This window comes from Motacilla alba, chromosome Z, assembly GCF_015832195.1.
Source record: "Motacilla alba alba isolate MOTALB_02 chromosome Z, Motacilla_alba_V1.0_pri, whole genome shotgun sequence".
Lineage (NCBI taxonomy): Eukaryota > Metazoa > Chordata > Aves > Passeriformes > Motacillidae > Motacilla > Motacilla alba.
Window position 1 is genome coordinate 73,909,069 of NC_052046.1, and position 18,420 is coordinate 73,927,488.

The 18,420-nt window shown below is 40.7% G+C and overlaps 1 protein-coding gene across 6 annotated transcripts in view; it reads right to left on the reverse strand.

The window, feature by feature from the left end:
- Positions 1-18,420, reverse strand: part of XRCC4 (X-ray repair cross complementing 4) — a 146,544-nt gene that overhangs the window by 33,575 nt on the left and 94,549 nt on the right. Inside the window, exon 8 of one of the 6 annotated variants that reach the window (XM_038123677.1) lies at positions 12,407-18,029. The exons of the other annotated variants lie outside the window; for them this stretch is intronic. Within the exon in view, the coding sequence (XP_037979605.1) occupies positions 17,948-18,029 (82 nt within the window). The 3' untranslated portion in view covers positions 12,407-17,947. Of the gene's footprint in view, positions 1-12,406; positions 18,030-18,420 lie in introns of those variants that run through there. 6 annotated transcript variants of the gene reach the window in all.

Here is an 18,420-nt window from a genome sequence, read left to right on the forward strand (position 1 = left end):
TGCTGACTATACATAAATTACATGTTGTAATTTAAATATTACAGACAGCCTTATTAATTGTTAATTATACAGTGAATGTGCAGAAAGCCCACCCTCTAATAAATCCACCAAGTGTACAAGCGTTATTGGTATTTATTTTTTAAAGTTTTAGATTGGACTAAGTCCTGCTGATTTCCTGATGAGTAAACAAAAAACCAAACCGAACAAAAATTTTTGCTCTTTTTATAGACTAGGAAAGCACGTTCTTCTTAACTTTTGGATGTGGAACTGGGGAACAACCCAGAGAATTGAGAGAAAGGTACTCATATAATAATAATATAATATTAATAGGGAGATTTTATGGTGATTTTATTGATGCCACCACAAAGAACAAGAATACCTCAAGTAAAACCTGTGCTCTCAGTTGCTAAGATAGGTTTTTCTCAGGGTGCTGTATTTATTTCACAAAATTTGGGAACACAACAATAGATGAACCAAGATATAAAGATCCTTATACCCACAAGAATAAAGATCCTTATCTTTACAGTTTGTGTCTTTCCTGGAAAGTATCAAAACACGACAGTAAGAGCAAAACCTAAGCTTGCCTAGATTCAGAAATATGAATTAAGCAGCACCCCCAGGTCCTTATTAACACACACAATCAACTCCTTGCCGACGTTTCGAGTTTTAAAAGTTTGCAATTAATTAATTCTCCAACATTGATCTTTGTGAGTTATTTCATAAATACTCAGTGTTTAAAAAAAACAGTAATTTTCCTCACCAGAACTGCTGCTGGGGTAACACCTTGGGACACTGAAACAAAAGCTATTTATAACATCCAGCAGTAACTCAATATCATCAGGCATTCAAATATATGCCTTCAGCTCCAGCATTTCCCTCAAACATTCAATCCTTTTAAAGACCCAGTTTTTGTGGCAGTGCTTAAAAAAATGTTCCTTCCACTTGATTAAGGGAACCATTTCATTCCCTAAAGGTATCAGATGTTACCTGTCAGGAACAGAGACAAGAATTGAGCCTTGTTTCACAGAAGAAATATTAAAAACACAGGACAAAATCAGTGTCACTGCAATGAGCTGGTGAATTATGGTGTTTGGAAAGCAGGGCTTTGGTTAAAAGCTGCTGGCTAAGGTTTAATCCAGGAAACAGCAAAACCAACACACACATACACATACAAAATAGAAAAAAAAAAGAAGAAAAAAAAAGAAGAAAAAAAAGGGGAAGGAAAAAAAAAGCAAGCTGCTTGGAAAGGCTTCTAGGAGTTGATAAAGGCTATCAGCAAGAGCTTGTGTTCTGTCATAGTGAAAGAAGGAGACAGAGCGGGAGTCACCCCTCCAAACAGAAGGATTCAGTGTTGATTTTTGTTTTAAATCCCTGCCACAAGGTGAGGGCGGCAGCAGCAGGGTTTGCTGTGCTCACTGCGGGAAGAAACAAATCTGTTTATAATTATTACTTTTATGGGACCAGTAATTCTAGGCCCAATAAGTAATGAAGAAATAAAACAAATAACAAAATAAAACAAGAAACAAATGAGGAATTCTGCCTCTCCTGTGCTGTAGGTCTGGGCTGTCTGAGGGGGTGAAGGATGAGTCAGGGTGACTCAAAGCCCCGTCACGCTGGCGCAAGGGGGAATTGAGAGGCACCTTCTGTTTTACCCTCAAAGTGGGTGATCTGGTCCCTGCACTGCTCCAGCATTAGTCATCCCATGGCAATCAACCCGTGGAACATTAAAAACTCTTTGCCATAGAGACAGAAAGCCAAAGAAACAAAAAAAAATTATATATATATATATATATATATATATATATATATGTCAATGAGTAAAGAAGGAGGAACAATGTGGATGTTCTTGCATGACACGAACCTTTTCAAAAGACTGCTTGGCCCCTGCACACAAAAACAGGGACAGGGGACACCTCCAAACCTGAGCACAGGCCTCGAGCCACACCTGGATCACCTGTCAGCCTGGTCTGGCTACACCAGACCTAAAACCCCACACTTTGTGCTAAACTCAGCATCGTCAGCTGGGTCCTGGTACCGATTCCAGACCACTGGGGGAAAAGCCTTGTCACTGCAGCATGGATATTGACTGATTTGAAAAATCAGACTGCTTCTGTGACTTCATGTCTTCGGGCAAGGTGAGAACTGCAGGAGGGTGGTGGGGGAACCATATTCCATCTCTGGAACAGAGCTCACTGGGAGCATGGCCAGAAATTCACACATTCACAGGAAAAAGACAGCGAAAAGGAGCACGGTTATAAAATGCCCCCTTGCAGCCCAAGGGCTGCTCTGCTGTGCATAATTTCAGGATTTTGGCAGGAGCACAGTTTAATTTGCCTCTGAAGAGCCTTGTTTACTTGCATTTCCCTCTCACCAACAACAAGCTGCCACTTCTGACCTTGTTCCAACACCCATACAAATCTGAGAGGGATTTGGCGTATGGCTGCTCCACAGTTCCCTCTTGATAATAATACATAACAAAAAGACTTTATAGATTATAAATATATCCTACATGGCACTACAGATTCAGAGCTATCTGCCTTAAAAAAAAAATTAAAAAGGGTTAGGAAAACAAGGAAACAATGAAATAAATTAAAAGCTTATAACTCTACACCATTACCATGAGAGGAAAATAGCCTTTATACCAGGGCTAAATCACACAAGTCAATTTTAGCCAGATGCAAATGGATTAGAACCTTGTCAGTTCTAGAGTTATTTGAAACATTGAAAAAAAAAAAAATCCCATGCTTCCAAGGAAAAAAAAAGAGTCCTGGAATGGGTATCTCAATGGGACAGGAAGACTGGAAACAAATGCACAGCTGCAGAGTGAAACTTACAAATTTAATTATGCATGATTGCTAACTATCAATTTTGTTGCTAAAGTAGTATCATCACCAGTAATAGGGAGAACAACAATTTATCTAATTTTATGGTGCTTGCAATTATGAAATTCTTTAATGCATGATATTAAGGACAATCTGAACAAAAAAAAAAATTATTCAATTGGAAAGAAAAAACATGTAGTTTCCAGAATGATTCTTGATTCTAGAAATGTATCCATTTGGAATTTTCTCTTTCTTCACCCCCCCCCCCCCCCCCCCCCCACACTTTTTTCTTAATCAACTGAGATTAAGAAAAAACTGAACTTTCTAACAGTCAAAAGAAATAAAAATAAATGCTTAATGGAACAAATGAAATTACGGAATATTCCATCCAGGATATACAAGACATTTCTGCCTAATTGTGTTAGTCAGGGAGGAAAAAACAGTGTGAGAAAACCTTTCATATTTTTTTTGTTTTAGAAAGGTAACCTTTGCATCCCACATGTATAAAAAACAAACAAACAAACAAACACAAAACCACAAGGAGAAAAAACCAACCAAACTAAACAAAATTAATCACCTGGAAAAGATAAAAAACATCAGGACTTCTACTGCCCACAATTTTAGACGAAATTCTATTGAGAGTGCTTAACCAGCAGAAGGAAAGGAAGGGCAATGCAAGAGCCGGAAAAAAGGAAATAGTCTGTTATCAAAGGACTATTAATTGCTCCCAAAGTAAGAGCAAGTGATGATCTTCTTCCTTTATTTACTCGGAGGTTCAGCTGTCTAATCAAAGAAACGTTGTGCTGGTTGGACTGAAAGAAAAGTGCACCTTTTGTTTTGGTGATTGCCCACTAGACCTTAAGGGCTTTCATTGGATCGGTTTTACAGCTCACTGCTGCACTTTAGGGAAGCAAAGGAGCAGCAGGCAGCTCCCAGCCTCCACTTGCACTGCCAGGAAACAGGAACAGGGCTCTGGAGCATCACCCACCTCGATTTTGTGGTTGTTGCTGCTTGGTTGGTCCTCCCTCCAAAGCTGCACTTTCTGGTTATACTCAATTTACTGCATTTGCAAATATGAATTTCTAATTATAAGTAGCTGGTAACATTCAAGCCAATAGATTAAAAAAAAAACCAAAAAAAAAACAAACAAACAAAAAAAAAAAAGGGCTAAAACAAAGCACCTTTCCGCAAAGAAGACAAAGGTTACAGGTTTTGAGTGGTTGCACTCCCTGCTCTCCTAGCAGAGCATTTTGCCACAAGCATTTTGTGAATTTTGAATTTGCCACAATTCCAGTGGCTCTCTTGCAGCTTGTAATAAAGTAAATTAATAATATAAAGAAGATTTTAATTTTCTTTCAGCCTTGCAGACCCTCAGAATGTTAGATTTTTGCCTTCAACTCTTCACATCTGCAAGAAAATATGGAAATGCACCTCTTCCTTTTATCCTCCCTGCATCCCCCACGCACAATCCATTACCAAAGCCATGAAAGTATAGAAGTGTCAGGTCCTCTTTCTCTTCAGAGCAGCAAGTTTTGTAATTTGCCTGCAGGCAGAATAGGAACAAGCAGCTTTTCAAGGTTTTTATGGCCTGAAAGAATTCTTACAATAGCAAAATTATTTTGGAAGACAATTCCTTAACTCCTGCCGGAGAGAGCAAAGATGTTCCAAACGATCTGTAAATGATATGCAATGTATGCTGACTTCCCCCCCCCCATCTAAATTTGCTCTATTCTGCCTTTTTAAGGACTTTTCTGTATTGAGAACAGAATATTTGTAATAATGGATACCATTACAGAATGTGTTTGCAGAGGCTGAAAACGACCACAGGCACATTTCTTGGGGCATGTAAGGCTTTATAGTCATTTCTGTGTGAGATGAGGCCTACAGGAGCGAAGAAAACCTTCACTCCTGATACTTAGCAACACAATTTTTTTTATTCAAGATGTTTACGACTCTGCAGATGTTACAGGTTTATTTCTTTCCTTCTAGGCTGAGTGAGCACAGCAAATCGTCCCCCCGGGAACTCACGAGCCAAGGCACACTCAACTATCCCAGAAAACATCTCCCTGCATCCACAGGAATAAAACACCATTAAAAACCCAGTCTTAAGGGGCTGGTGAACCTCCTGCCTTTACTGGTCCTGACCAGAATTCTGGCACATCTGTGAGACAAACAGAAAATGGGCAATTTATGGAAAAGCTTTCCGTGCAGCAGCCTCGGCTCCAGGTGGGACTCTGTTAATCCATGCCCCACCTGAGGAGAGGGGCAGTGAGATGAAAGAGGGGTAATCAGGCACACTAAAAGCTCTTGGCTGGCAGGGATAGGGCAGGATCAGTCAGGAAGCAACAACAACATGAGCCATTGTATCCCAAACCTGTTCCAACAAAGGCGGCTCTGTCGCTCTGTTTACTTTTCCCAGTTTGTCTTGCTTTATGCCTTTGATAAACTGTCAGGACTAGTTCCTCCAAGGACTATATTCCCCACAAAAACCTCTGTCTGCCAGCCTCACATATGGTACAGCTTCTTGTGCTGCAGCAGCCTGCAGTTCTCATAAGAGCTCTTCATGTTTTCCATAATAATTTCAATACTTTTCGCATTATTTTCCAGCTGTGCTGCGCACAGGCTGAGCAGCACCACAAATCCTGCCCTGTAATGTTGCTCACTTTCAGCTGCTGCTGCAATCCTGTGGGCTAAGCTGCAGAAATATTAAAAAGCACAGAATCAGATAGCTGAATGCCAAACATACTAACAGTTTACGCACAAAACAGATGAATTTGCTGATGTTACCCAGCCCCTGAAATAAAGCAAGGTTGAAATCGGATTGCTTTGGCTCCCAACGAGAAAAAGGATCAAGTTTCTCTGCTCCAGAGGCAATTTTTCTCAAAGCTGACCAGGCTGAACTACCCCCCAGAAATTAACAGTATTGGAAAGTTAATAGAGCAGGACATGTACTGGATAAAATAACATTTTTCTAAGGTCTTGAGACAGTCAGGACTTTTTTATTTTCAAACACACAGGACGAGCAATAGGAGAACAATTCCTCAGATGGAGACTCCTGTGCTAAGAGAGCGTCCACAGGGTCTGGGTTTGCCTCCTCTGGAGCTAGGTAGAGCTGGAGCAGAAAAAGGGATAATTGATGGAGTCAGAGTGTAATTCAGGAACTTGTGCAATACTATTGCCCTTTAAATTCACTGATTAAACAAATAGCTTATTTTGGAAAAAAATGCCTATGTAATCAAGCTTATAGCAAGGTCTAGAATACAAGAACTGTTAATACCAGGGTGACTAAGCCATCCACTTGCAAAAGCCAGACAAAAAGGGGATAAAATGCATGTCTGAGGACGGGAAATGTTTCACACTGAGAGCACAGAGTGGCCTTTTTCTGAAGAATGATTAGTGCTCTGCAGCTGCCCTGACCTCATTACATTCACTCTGCTGAAATTCAAACTTCCTATTCTGACAGTTTGTTCAGAAGGTGAAGGAAGAGGTTTTTTGTTGGGTTTTTTTTGTTTTGTTTTGTTTTGTTTTTTTTTTTAATTTGCCAGTCATGGGTGATTACACATCTTCCTTCCACTGATATCCAAGGGGAGATACAAGCCTGAACAGCACTTTTGCCCTCCAGAACCTCCCTGCTAGGAAGGCAGCTCCTAGCAAGCAGGTTTTGTGCTGAATAATTCCACCTGCCCATTTCTCCTCGCCATCCCTCTGAGCTCCAGCAGCCACAGCTCAGACTGAGAAATCACCTCTGGCAAGCCTGAAACAGATTAGTGAAAAATTGCTTCTCCTCCTATTAAGCAGTTTTCAGCACTTTATTCTGGTCAATTCAGCAGGTGACCATTCTCCCCAAGAGAGCACTGGGACCTGAGGGAGTGAGGATAAAAGCTTTTCCTCCCAAGATAAATGTGGTACATTTTCAATTCATTAAGACCCTCATTTAACTCCTCTAAAAACAATAGGCTGCTCACAATGCTTGTTTAATGGGAATTACAGTGGATTACCAGCGAGCACAAATTCAAAGATAATCCATATTTGAGAACTCAGTACTTCCTCACAGCTGCACCACAAGCATTGTCTGCCTGTCATCAGCATGTTTTGTGCATTTCTTGTATCATTCTGCTTCCACTAACCCAAGGCAACAATGCAAATATTTAAGCCCAATTTAGTTCCAGCTGGTGGGTTCAGCAGGGCATCACAGGGGTGCTGATGTCCTCACCGTGCACCATCTGATCCTCCTGCCCTGGATGTCACCACAACTGCTCCCATCCACACCAAAAACGCAGCCTGTGCTTCAATATTGTGCCATAAAAACCTTTCCCTTGGAAAGGAGACACGTTCCTGCCCAGATCAGCCTTCTGAGAAGGGGAGACAATGCTCAGAGACAAAAGCTGAACCATCCCTAGCTCCTTACAGTCCTACAGGGAGCCACAGAGATTCCCATCTTCCCTTGTTCCCACCCACCTGAAGGGATGCCATAGGCCAAAATCCAGATTAGGATGAATTTATGTTGCTGCCACTGCCACTTGGGTTGGCTTTAAGCTTTTGCAGACTGCCTCTTTACAAAGTTATCTTCTGATGCAAGTCCTGATCATTGCTGTGACCACAGGAAGGGAGATCAGTAATTCCATTTTCCATCATTATTCTTTCATGCTGGAGAAAAAAATGCCTTTTTTATTTCCTGAACAAAAAATTTCATGCTATTTAAAAGAAATACAGATGTAATTTTGCTTAGAATTTGAACAGGGGCAAAGGCAGCTCCAGGATTGTTTGGACAATGCCCTCAAGCACAAGGTGGGATTTCTGGGGGCAGGGGTTGGACTGGATGGTCCTGATGGGTCCCTTCCAGCTCAGGACATTCTGTGATTCCTAACCAAAGAAGATCTTTACAAAAACCCTGCAGGTTATCCAAGAACTGCAAATTTACAGTTTTGGTCGGATGTTTTCTTACACAGCACAGCCACCTGCCAAAAGTAAGCCCTGTGGAATGTACAATAAGAAATTGGAATTTCAACCCACAAAAGTGAAAATACAGCAGCTCCATGTACTTAAGGTGCTGCCCAACACCAGAGCTGCCTTCTGAAATATCAGGGAATTTAGCCTGCCACAATTAGTGTTTTTAGGCTCACCTGCCTTCTGACTGAAATCCTCAGGAAGCCACACACACAATGACACAGGGTGATTAAAAAGCAGGAAATTGGAGGCCCTGTGGAAGGACTCTGGCAGGTGAGACCTCTGCAGTAGCTCCTGACTGATGAGTGTATGAACAAACCATTCAAATGCTAAAAAAGCATCCCGCTTCCAAATGATTCTTGCAATTGATGAGACTAAGTGTGAAGGCTGGGCCCATACATCTGAAAATATTTATATCAGTAGATATCTATACTCATCCATTTAATCACACTATATTGATCATGTGTCCATTAAAAAGAGCTTTTTCCCTAATCCAAGTGATCCCCTTTCTACAGACCCATTCTCTTATGCTAAGAACTCTGTTAAGTATATATTTTATTCAGATAATGAGCTGCATGTGGTTATTTTTGGGTTGTTTTTTTTTTTTAAATACTAAAACATCAAATGGATGCACAAGAAATCTACTGGTTAAAGTTATAAAGACACCTTTAAAACAGCTTTCCATCATTTAATATCATGATTAGCTGTACAGAGTACTTGAATAGATGGTACAATAAAATCTAAGATATCTTCACTACCTTTCAGGGAAAATACCTGTGTTTTTCTGAATGCTTCTTAGTGCAGGCAGTTAACCTTCCATGTTGATTAATAAGTGTAGGGACTACATGTCATGCATGCAATATTTATTAATCTGCTCTTTTTATTTCAGAGGTAAGTGTATAAAATACCTGCAACACCACAGCTATTGTCAGACTGGGCTTCGGAGATTAAGTAGAAGGCAACCCCACTGATAGGAAAGAGACTATAAATAAAAACACACTAAAGATTTCATTGATCAAACGCCCTCTGAATGCATAATTCATCAAGGTGTTTGAGAACATTGAGATGCCTTGTTTGAACAGCAATCCACTTCTGTCAGTAATCTGAAATTTAAATTCTCACATTAGCTTCAGGGGGAAGCAGTGGGCGTACTCAGCAGGCTGGAGGTATGAGGAAGAAGAGATAAGGATTAAAATAGAAAATCAAGAAAAAAGTGTCTATTTCAAAGTGCACACTGTTAATTAATAGTCTATGAGCCAAAAAAGAAAATGCATAAATATTCCAGTGACAGCTTCACAGTTTAAAAAAAAAGTTTCATTCCGAATTAAGAAGTACTCTAGCAGACTTCTTTATTTTCAGTTGGATGGATGGAGGGTTTGGTAAAGGTAAAGACAGAAAAGATGGAGTGGATTATTTCCCTACAGTTCATAGAATCACACACTCCAGAATGGTCTGGGTAGGAAAGAACACTCAAACCCATGCAGTTCCTGCTGGGACGTGTGTTCCACAGGCAGGGACACCTTCCCCTGTCCCAGGCTGCTCCCAGCCCCAGTGTCCAGCCTGGCCTTGGGCACTGCCAGGGATCCAGGGGCAGCCCCAGCTGCTCTGGGCACCCTGTGCACAATTCCTAATTCCCAATATCCCATATCCCAACCAGCCCTGCCCTCTGGCAGTTTGAACCCATTCTCCCTGGTCCTGTCACTCTGGTTCCAGATGAAGAGTCCCCTCTCCATCTTTCCTGCAGCCCCTCCCGGTCCTGGAAGGGGCAGTGAGGGCTCCACACAAATTTGTCTTCTCCAGGCTGAACAGCCCCAACCTTCTCAGCCCAAAGTTGCCACTGACCCCCAAAATCATCCAAGCTGGAGCTGATCTGGCAAGCAGGGAGAAAATCAAGCCACAGCTCAGCTCAATCCTCATTCCTTGGTTTCTTTCACCCAGACAAAGCTCATCATCCTGCCCTCCAAAGAACTCCAGAGGACAGCCTGCAGCTGAGACAGAATAGTTTATACTGCCTGAAACAGCCAGGGAGAAAAAGGAATTCTGCTGGGATAAGGAGGCTGGGTGGATATTCCCACTCTCCTCACCAGAGAGCATGAGGTTGCACAAGGTGGACACCTCTCAAATTTTGTCACTAAAACAAATCACAATAGTTTTGTGACTTTGGAAACCTCCCAGTGAGGTGGAACATTGACAGCCTTGCTTCAGAAGGTGTGCCAGGAACTGGTGGGAACAGAAGGATGGAGAATAGTGGGAATAGAGGGATGGAGACTCCATCCTGAGCTCCAGGAAAGGAGCAGAAAATCATCAGGCTCCAAACCTTTTTCCTCCTGCCATTTTGCTTAATGCCATCTCTCAACAGACCAGGAATTTTTCTGTCCCCTGTCTATATCCATCCACTGCCTGTGTATAATTAAGTTTTCTTCTGAAGTGCTTTTTAATAAAACTGAAGCCGCTGCCTAAGCCCTTCTCACACATCTGCTCTATCCTCATGGTGTCAGTTCATCTATAATTAAACACCAGAAAGCTTTATCACCTATCAGTCATCATTCATCCATGAGCTTGTCTTATTTATCTAATTAAAAAGGTATTTATTGTCAACATATTACATTTTTTTTTCTTCAGTACGTGCCCAGTGGAGAAGCCTTGTACTATTTCATTTAATTTCTGTGCAATAACATCCACAGCAAAATGCTTGTGAAATCAAGGACTGCTAAAATAAAAAACAGTAGCTTCAGAGTTGGTATTATCAAGGAATTCTCCTGTAAGCTTAATATACAGATGGAATATAGAATTGCTACTGTCTACTTTAATATGGATTACTCCTCTGGTTTCCTTTTCAGGTTAATAAATAAATTTTATTATCATTTATCTGACAGCTTGGTTAGTGGAAGGAAAATTCATTTTGCTGAAAGATGGAAAATGAGAAAATATATATAGCACCCCATTGCAAACAAGGCAAAATAAGGAAAGACAAAAACCAGTATACATTAAAGTTTTCCTGCTGCTGAGAAGAAAAAGACAGAAGTCTACGGAGGTGTCTCACTTGTACATTTATAATAGAAGTTTAATTTTTCAATTATATCCCTGTAATATCCTGTCCTGCAGCACTGATTACTTCCTTGGTTCACTGAAAATTAATTTTGCATAGCGCAAAACTGCCTTTGGAAAACAAACCCCATCAAAACAAAACAAAACAAAACCCCACAATCCACCTTCTTATCTAAGACTTGCCAATCGTTCTCCATGAACAAATCCACAAAAACACAAATGAAGAATTGACATGTTAATAATGTCTGTAAGAAATTATTAAAGACTGAGGACCTTGACTTTGTCCTGTCACTCTCTTGTCCTTATTTAGCTTCTACTCTACAGAGTCTTTAAGTGGGAAGAGCACCAGGCTTTCAAGATCTTGTCATAGTTTATAAATAATCCCCACTATTCATTTGGAATTTTGCAGTTCAGTGCTGTTTTGGCACAACCAGCATTGAAGCCAATAACCTATAAATAAATGTCTGAAATTGTTGTGTCCTGCAGCACCCTGAGGTCGGTACCTCTGCCAGACCCAAACCTGGGGTGAGGGAATTACCTGAATTAGACACCACACAAGGATTCCAAAACCCATTCCAGGATCCTACTGCCAAGGCTATGAGCTGCCTCAAGGAAAAAAAAAATCCTACAGCTGTGGATCCTATGTTTCTGTTTCCATCAGCTAAATGCTTAGGTGAAATTGCTCAGAAGAAACAATCTGATTTTTCTTTTCTTCACCTACATTGAGGCAGTCACGTTTTTGCTCCAGGGGACAATGGAGACATTGTTACATGAGAAAACCTACTTTTGTGAGAACACACAATGGAAGAATAATATTTGGAGATGTCAGGTGATGGCAGGTAAACCTCCACACAGGTGCACCTATATGCAGGTAGCACCAGGCACTACCTGGACTCATTTTCTGAATTCCATCTCAAATTGGCTAAGTCTTAACAACTGGAAAGTTTTCAAGATGAAAAGCACTTGTCAACATGACTCAGCCAAGAAATATATGTAAAAGCAGAGAACTCAATTACATTTGGAATGTTGGTGCCCTGCTAAGGAACAGCAATTTCAGGTGTGACAGAAATTTTGAGGTTAATGATTTGGAAGGCCTAACTGAGACACAACTTTATGATGCCAAGGTAATGGCCTTTAAATAAATATCAAGCAAATGCTTAAAAATAAACACCAAATACTACTGAAGACAGGAATGCCTGGTTAAAAAAAAAGCGAAGATGAGAAAGAAAAATATGAATAGCCAGCTTATATTCAGGGTGATTCAAGCAATTTAAAAGGCTTGGAAAGGACATGCATACTCACCTGTGCAACAACATCCAAGCCTGTTTACTATCTGTCATCTCAGTAATGAACTTTACTAATACAGATTTCCCTCAAATTATTTTTTGTCTTTCACTTACATATTTCTCTTTGGAAAAGAAATGCATATTTTGGTTGATGCATCATGAAACTCCAGTGGTGTCTGAAAATTACGTGTCACCATATTCAGTGTGATCTACCCAACTGTGGGCTGTTTTATTTTGGTTTTTTGGTTGGTTTTTTTTTTGTTTGTTTTTCTGTGGCTTTTTGTTCGTTTGTTTGTTTTTGCAAAGGGACCTCAGAAAAGTCAGAAATAATGAATCTGTATTTTTAGCTTGGCGAAATGAGAACACATCAAGAAACAGGAGTTGGTGCAGATCTGGGAGTGGTGTGAACAAAACCATGAAGAAGGGGAGTGTCTGGATAACACTGCCTCAGGGTAGCACGAAAAACATTTTTTCTGTAAATCTAGCTCAAGGAAAGGTTATAACAGCATCAGGAGCATCTCAACCCTGCTAATCATTGCATGAGAGAAGCTGTGAAGGCAGGATTGTGGTCTCTGGCAGCATCCTGCACTCAGTCATGCTGAGCAAACAGCCTGACGAGCCTTCCTCCTCCTGCCCTCAGATGTGATGGCTGATTTGGTGTCAGTTAGAGCAGAAAAGGTGTAAATGCACACCAGGCATGCAGGGGGCCATCAGTTCTGTGCCTCTCAAGTGCTGTGCTGGAGGGCAGAAAGTGGCAAGACAAACAGGAGGCTGAGAGGTCTCACACCAAAGAGTGGATAAAGACTCACTCGGGCAGCACACATCCCTCTCAAACTGAATTTCATGTCACCCCAAACCCTCCAGCCTTTACAATCCCATCCCTGCTCATTCCAGTGCCTTCACATGATTTTCCCAAATCTCCTGCTGTGTTCCTACCTATGTTTAGCTCTCCCATGGGCAGAGCTTGGTGTCCCAAATGACCCCAGATGTTCACAGATTTGGGAAGGACAACACTCACCCCAAAGGGAAGTTGCACAAACCTCATGTGTCTGTAAAAAAATGCTTTGCTCTCCTGCCCTCCTGTTCCTCCCCTTGCTCACTCCCCATCACTGGCTGGGCGATACTGGTTTGGACATTTCATTTGGACATTTTGCTTGCACATTTTGCTCCAGGATGGTTCTCAGTGTCATCAATAAAAATTTGATGGTTTTGCCTCTCTTTAGAGCTTTGGAGCTCACAAAGTATTTTGAATCACTTAAAGAGTCAACAGGCAACTTAACACATCCTGACAATGTTTTATTTTTATTTGGACATCTTCTGGTTTGTGTTTTCAAATCTGTTTTTACTTTAACTGAAACACTTGCTCAGGTTCTGAGCAGTTTTATCAACACAACTGGGTATAATATTTTGGGTTTTTTTTCATTTAACATTTTTAGTCAATGCTGTGGGTACACAGATATACAACTAGAGAGGAGTTTTAATACCAAGATATTCTTTCCTATCCTGGTGTTCCAGAACAGTTTGACACTGACACAGCACTCGAACAGAAACATAATTTTGTATTTGTGATATACAGCAAATCCAGGAGGTTTAGTCCCTGGAGGAGTGAGTTTTAGCCTAAAGGATTTAAGGTGTTCTTTATAAAAGTATATATTTTTTCAGGGTAGCTTAATAAAAGTGGAGTTTTTGTTCAGGTAGTTCAGTAGTTACCCAAGGATCAGCTCCAGAGGGAATAAAGCAGAAACTCTTTGGATGGTTCACATCCCCAGTAGAAACCCAATGATTTATCACCACTTTACTCCAGTTTTACACTTGTGCAACCTCAAGGTTTAGCCAGGTGTGGCAGAACACTGAAGTGATGAGTAATGAACCATTTTCCTCTGTGAACAAAAAATAACCCCTGTGATAATATTTTATAGAGTTGCTCAGGAATCTGGGGAGGGGGGAAGATCACAATATGAACAACAGGCTGATGAAAGTTTATTCCTGTGGCCAAATCATAGTTCAGAACCTGGTGATTTTAGTTGCTATGTTGAGAACTTCTCAATAAGTAAAAAAAGCCAACAAAACCCCCCATTTTTCACACTCCTGCTAAATTCAGTGAACATTCTCTGTGTCCTGTGATGTCTTTAGAAAATCACATCTCTGTGAGCCCCTACAACATAAAACAAATTTCTTTCAACCTTCTTCTACAATTAGCACCTTTTTCAACAACTCTCTCATAAATTATTTTCTCGAGTTAAATACCTTCTTTATCTTTTCTAGATAAACACAAGGCCAGAGGTACCATTTTTTAACTTAACAGACAGGTCTCTTACTTTGATGTCAAATACTCCTTGAGGGATCTATATAAGTGGAATATAAAATATTTATTTCTATGCTCTTGAATAATTAACACCTTCTAAAGAAGCACATGAGAAATCTCATCTCTTTCTGGCATGAGATCTAGGATGAAACTCACCCCCACCAAACAGTGGAGTTTTCTTGCACATTTGTCCCATTTCCTCAGTTTCAGTCATTATTACTCTGCTCATTCTAAATGTACAGGATGAAACACTGATGCCAGTGGCTACACCACTGTTAGATTTTAATTCACCTCAGTACTTTGAATCATCAAAACAATTTTGAAAAGAGCCTTTCATTTTATCTCACTTCTGCTATTTAGGATTCATCACAACATTGACTCTGCTGCTGATCATTTTTGAATATTGACCATTTTCCCTCAGTTTTACACCCAGTCCACTTATAACAGCTGATATGCAGAAAACCATCTGAGGAAAACACAAGCATGTAATTAGCTTCCAAATTGCTGGTTGTATGTTCAAGCTTGAGTGATGCAACAGCTACATGACAATTGTTATGAATGGTTTGACAGATGAATAAAGTAAGGAATTATTTTAAGTGTTATTAAGCAATCAAGGGAGTGTGTCAGCAATATGCTGTGTTAACAAGGCTCATATTAATCTACTTCTGCACCTCCTGCAGCTTTTAATGAGGACATTTTTATTTATGCTCGAGAGTGAAAGGTAGTCACTTTCAAGAGAAGACCTGATTTGTGCATCTCTGTCTCTAATTCTCAAAGTTTTTGGACTGATGCATGAGCATGTGCTCTGTGCCCTGCCACAGATGGCAGAACTCATCAGGAAGGGGTCCTGATTAATGCCACAGGAATTCTGACACAGGCTGGCAGAAACAGATGAGTCCCCTCACCCAGCCATGGAAGTGCATTTGCTCAGGCCGTATGTATTAGTCACAGTGCATAAATTTATGAATATTTATCCCCTCTGGCCAGATCTGGGGATCCTCTAAATATCAGCAGAAATTCATTGCCATGGATGTCAAGGGCTTGATTTACTGCTTCTGGGCAGACACAGGTACTTGGTAAATGGGAAAACAAATGCACCATCAGTGCCTCTCACCACATTTCCTCTCCTCTCTGCTCACAGACGCGTCCAGTGCCACCTCTCACCCTTTTCTGTGCTCCAGACCTTCTCCTGCTCCTTCTCCAAGCCATTCTGAGGCAGGAACTGGATTAAAATAAATTCAGTACAAGCCCTTTCCCCTTTTACTCTGTTTTGCACCAGAATTCAAACATTCTGGAACAGAAAATCCATATCCTTTTCAGTTTCAGCAGCATCCTTATGCATCACACACAAGAGGTCTAGAAGGACACCCAAATCTGATAAAATATTTCTCATTGGCTGGACCTAGGTCTTTACAATCAACAGTAATCAGTAAAATTAGGTAGGTGAAGAAAAACAGACAATCTAGACACAGCCATCACTGCTTGAGGAATGAATTCACCACTGGAAAAATAATTCCCATGCATTTAGTTCTGTGGATTTTAAGCAGAGGATTAAGCACTTATTTTAGCATAAAGAAATTCAAGAAAGTCTTGCTTAATCTAAATGGTAGCTTTTTAGCCCTGCTTTGCTGAGGTGGGACATTTCTGGGAGAAAAAAAAAAAAAGGTAAAAAGTTAAGTAAAGAAAAAAGGATGAAGAGAAATAAAAATAGAAAGATTATTAGCTTAATGCAGTGAATCTGAATTTTGAAAAGTGCCCTGAACTGAGCAATCACCTCAGCAGAGCAAGCAGCATTTGCAAGAGTTTGTGAAATCCCTTCCCAGACCATGAGTTTTGGCGTATTTCTGTGCACCAGGGTTTTTCTCCAGCAGGTTTCCTGGGGTCCATTATGATTTAAGGGATTACTGGCCTTCCCAGACAGTTGTGCTACACAGAATACTCCAATTCAATGCAGTAAAGAAGACTTAACTTCATGTTCAGTCCAAAGAACAACAGAAACAGGTATTTGAGGCAGCTTTATGTCATTAACAGAGCCAAGCTTTCCTCTTATTCTCTGCCCTGCTGTTTTTGACACCAGGGCTGAGGTGCCAAGCAGGCTACTTGGGCTTTCCATCAGCCTAATCTCAATCTCCTGCCAACACATGACCAAAGTCTCAGGCCCCTACACTACCTGCTCCTTCCTATTACAAATAATGGGAAAATAATTCTGCCTGAAAAGCTGCTTTGGGAAATTGAGGTTTAATGGCACCATCAAGGGCCCTTTGCAGAATTGCTCACACAGAAGATGCACGTTTGCTCCTGCACCCTGATCACAAGGATGCACGTGGAATTTCAAATATTGCCTTCTTTGTTGCTTTTAACACAGTCTCCTTTTCATACCTTCCCACCCTTTACCCTCAAAGGCTGAAAATGTTGGAGCATGGTCTACTTCAAAAGCCAACAACTGTTCCAGCACTGCTGGTTACCTCAACCACATGCAATCTTCCCTCCTTCTCAGTGTAATTTACCTCTGAGGAGAAATTCTTTGGCCTCCCACATTAAAACACCCCATTGATGTTCTCAGTATTTAACAAAACTAATGCATAGTGTGATAAATTAAACTATTCCAACCCACAACCTATCTAAGATGGGCTTTAAAAGCTCAGGTAAAACACAACTCCAGTTAAAACTTTTGCTGAAAAGGGAAAAGCAGAAAAAAAAAGTTTACCAGAAAGGTAATGGAGGAAGAAGGTATTTCCATTTTTTTAAGATCTTCTCTTGTAATCTCACAGCCTGAAATATGAAATAAATTTTCTGGAAGCTTTTCAGTGAAATGCATTATAGATGAATCATTGGAGACACATACCTCACCAGATTTGTCACAGCAATAAAACCCTGACCTAAGGAACATGCCCTGAGACAGCAGAGGGTAGAGTCCTGTCAGTCTTACTGAGTAATAACTCCTCCATCAGCAGTCAATTATTGGGCTATTACCAGTGACAAAAACCCGTGAGATGTGCTCCAAACTGGAGAGCTGAGAGACTTTTCCCAGGAGAAATGGCAGCCTCTGAGGTCAGCAGAAAATGCTCATTTTTATCCTGCCCTGGGCCTTCAGCCTTCACATTATCCCACCCTTCCCTGGGGAGCTGGGAGAAATGGTGATGGTGGATCTCAGTTCCTTCCACTTCCCATGGAAATAAATCACCCGTTCCCACGTGGATGGTGGAAGCCTAATTATCTACTGCTCAGTTAAAGAAAGACACTGCACAGGTACCACCACCAGGAGAAAACCAGCTGTGCTTTGTTGCATTTATTCCTGCCTTATTCATTCAAGCTGAATGAAGAATTACTCTAGATTTTCTGCCACCACTCTTTTTTCCCCCAATGATTCATGTCTTACACAGTTTTTGCAATTTTATCATCAAAGGTGTAATATATTTTTTTTTTCCCTTTGGTGTGGCAGCCCCCCATTGTTGCACAGGTCACACAGCACAGCTCTCCTTCCCAGCCCAGCCCCTGGAACAGTGGCAGGTGAGTGTTCAGGTGATGAGGGTCACTTATCAAAGCTCCCCGTGGGCACAGAACATTTCTGATGTTGGCTCAGATGGGGAAAAAGTGTCTGGTGTGAGTGGTGGCACACTGCTGCTGCCAGTGCCATGGCAAAGGAGAGGAGAGAAGAGCAAAAATAGATGGAAAAAGGAGGAAGGGAAATGTCAGGGAAGTTAGGGGAAAGAAAAAAGAAAAGAAAAGAAAAGAAAAGAAAAGAAAAGAAAAGAAAAGAAAAGAAAAGAAAAGAAAAGAAAAGAAAAGAAAAGAAAAGAAAAGAAAAGAAAAGAAAAGAAAAGAAAAGAAAAGAAAAGAAAAGAAAAGAAGAAAAGAAAAGAGAAAGAAAAAGAAAAGAGAAAGAAAAAGAAAAGAGAAAGAAAAAGAAAAGAGAAAGAAAAAGAAAAGAAAGGAGATAATGCTAAGCATGCATGAATCACAAAGATGCCTTAACTCCTTATTTAAATTTTTTTGGTGTAATACTCACATT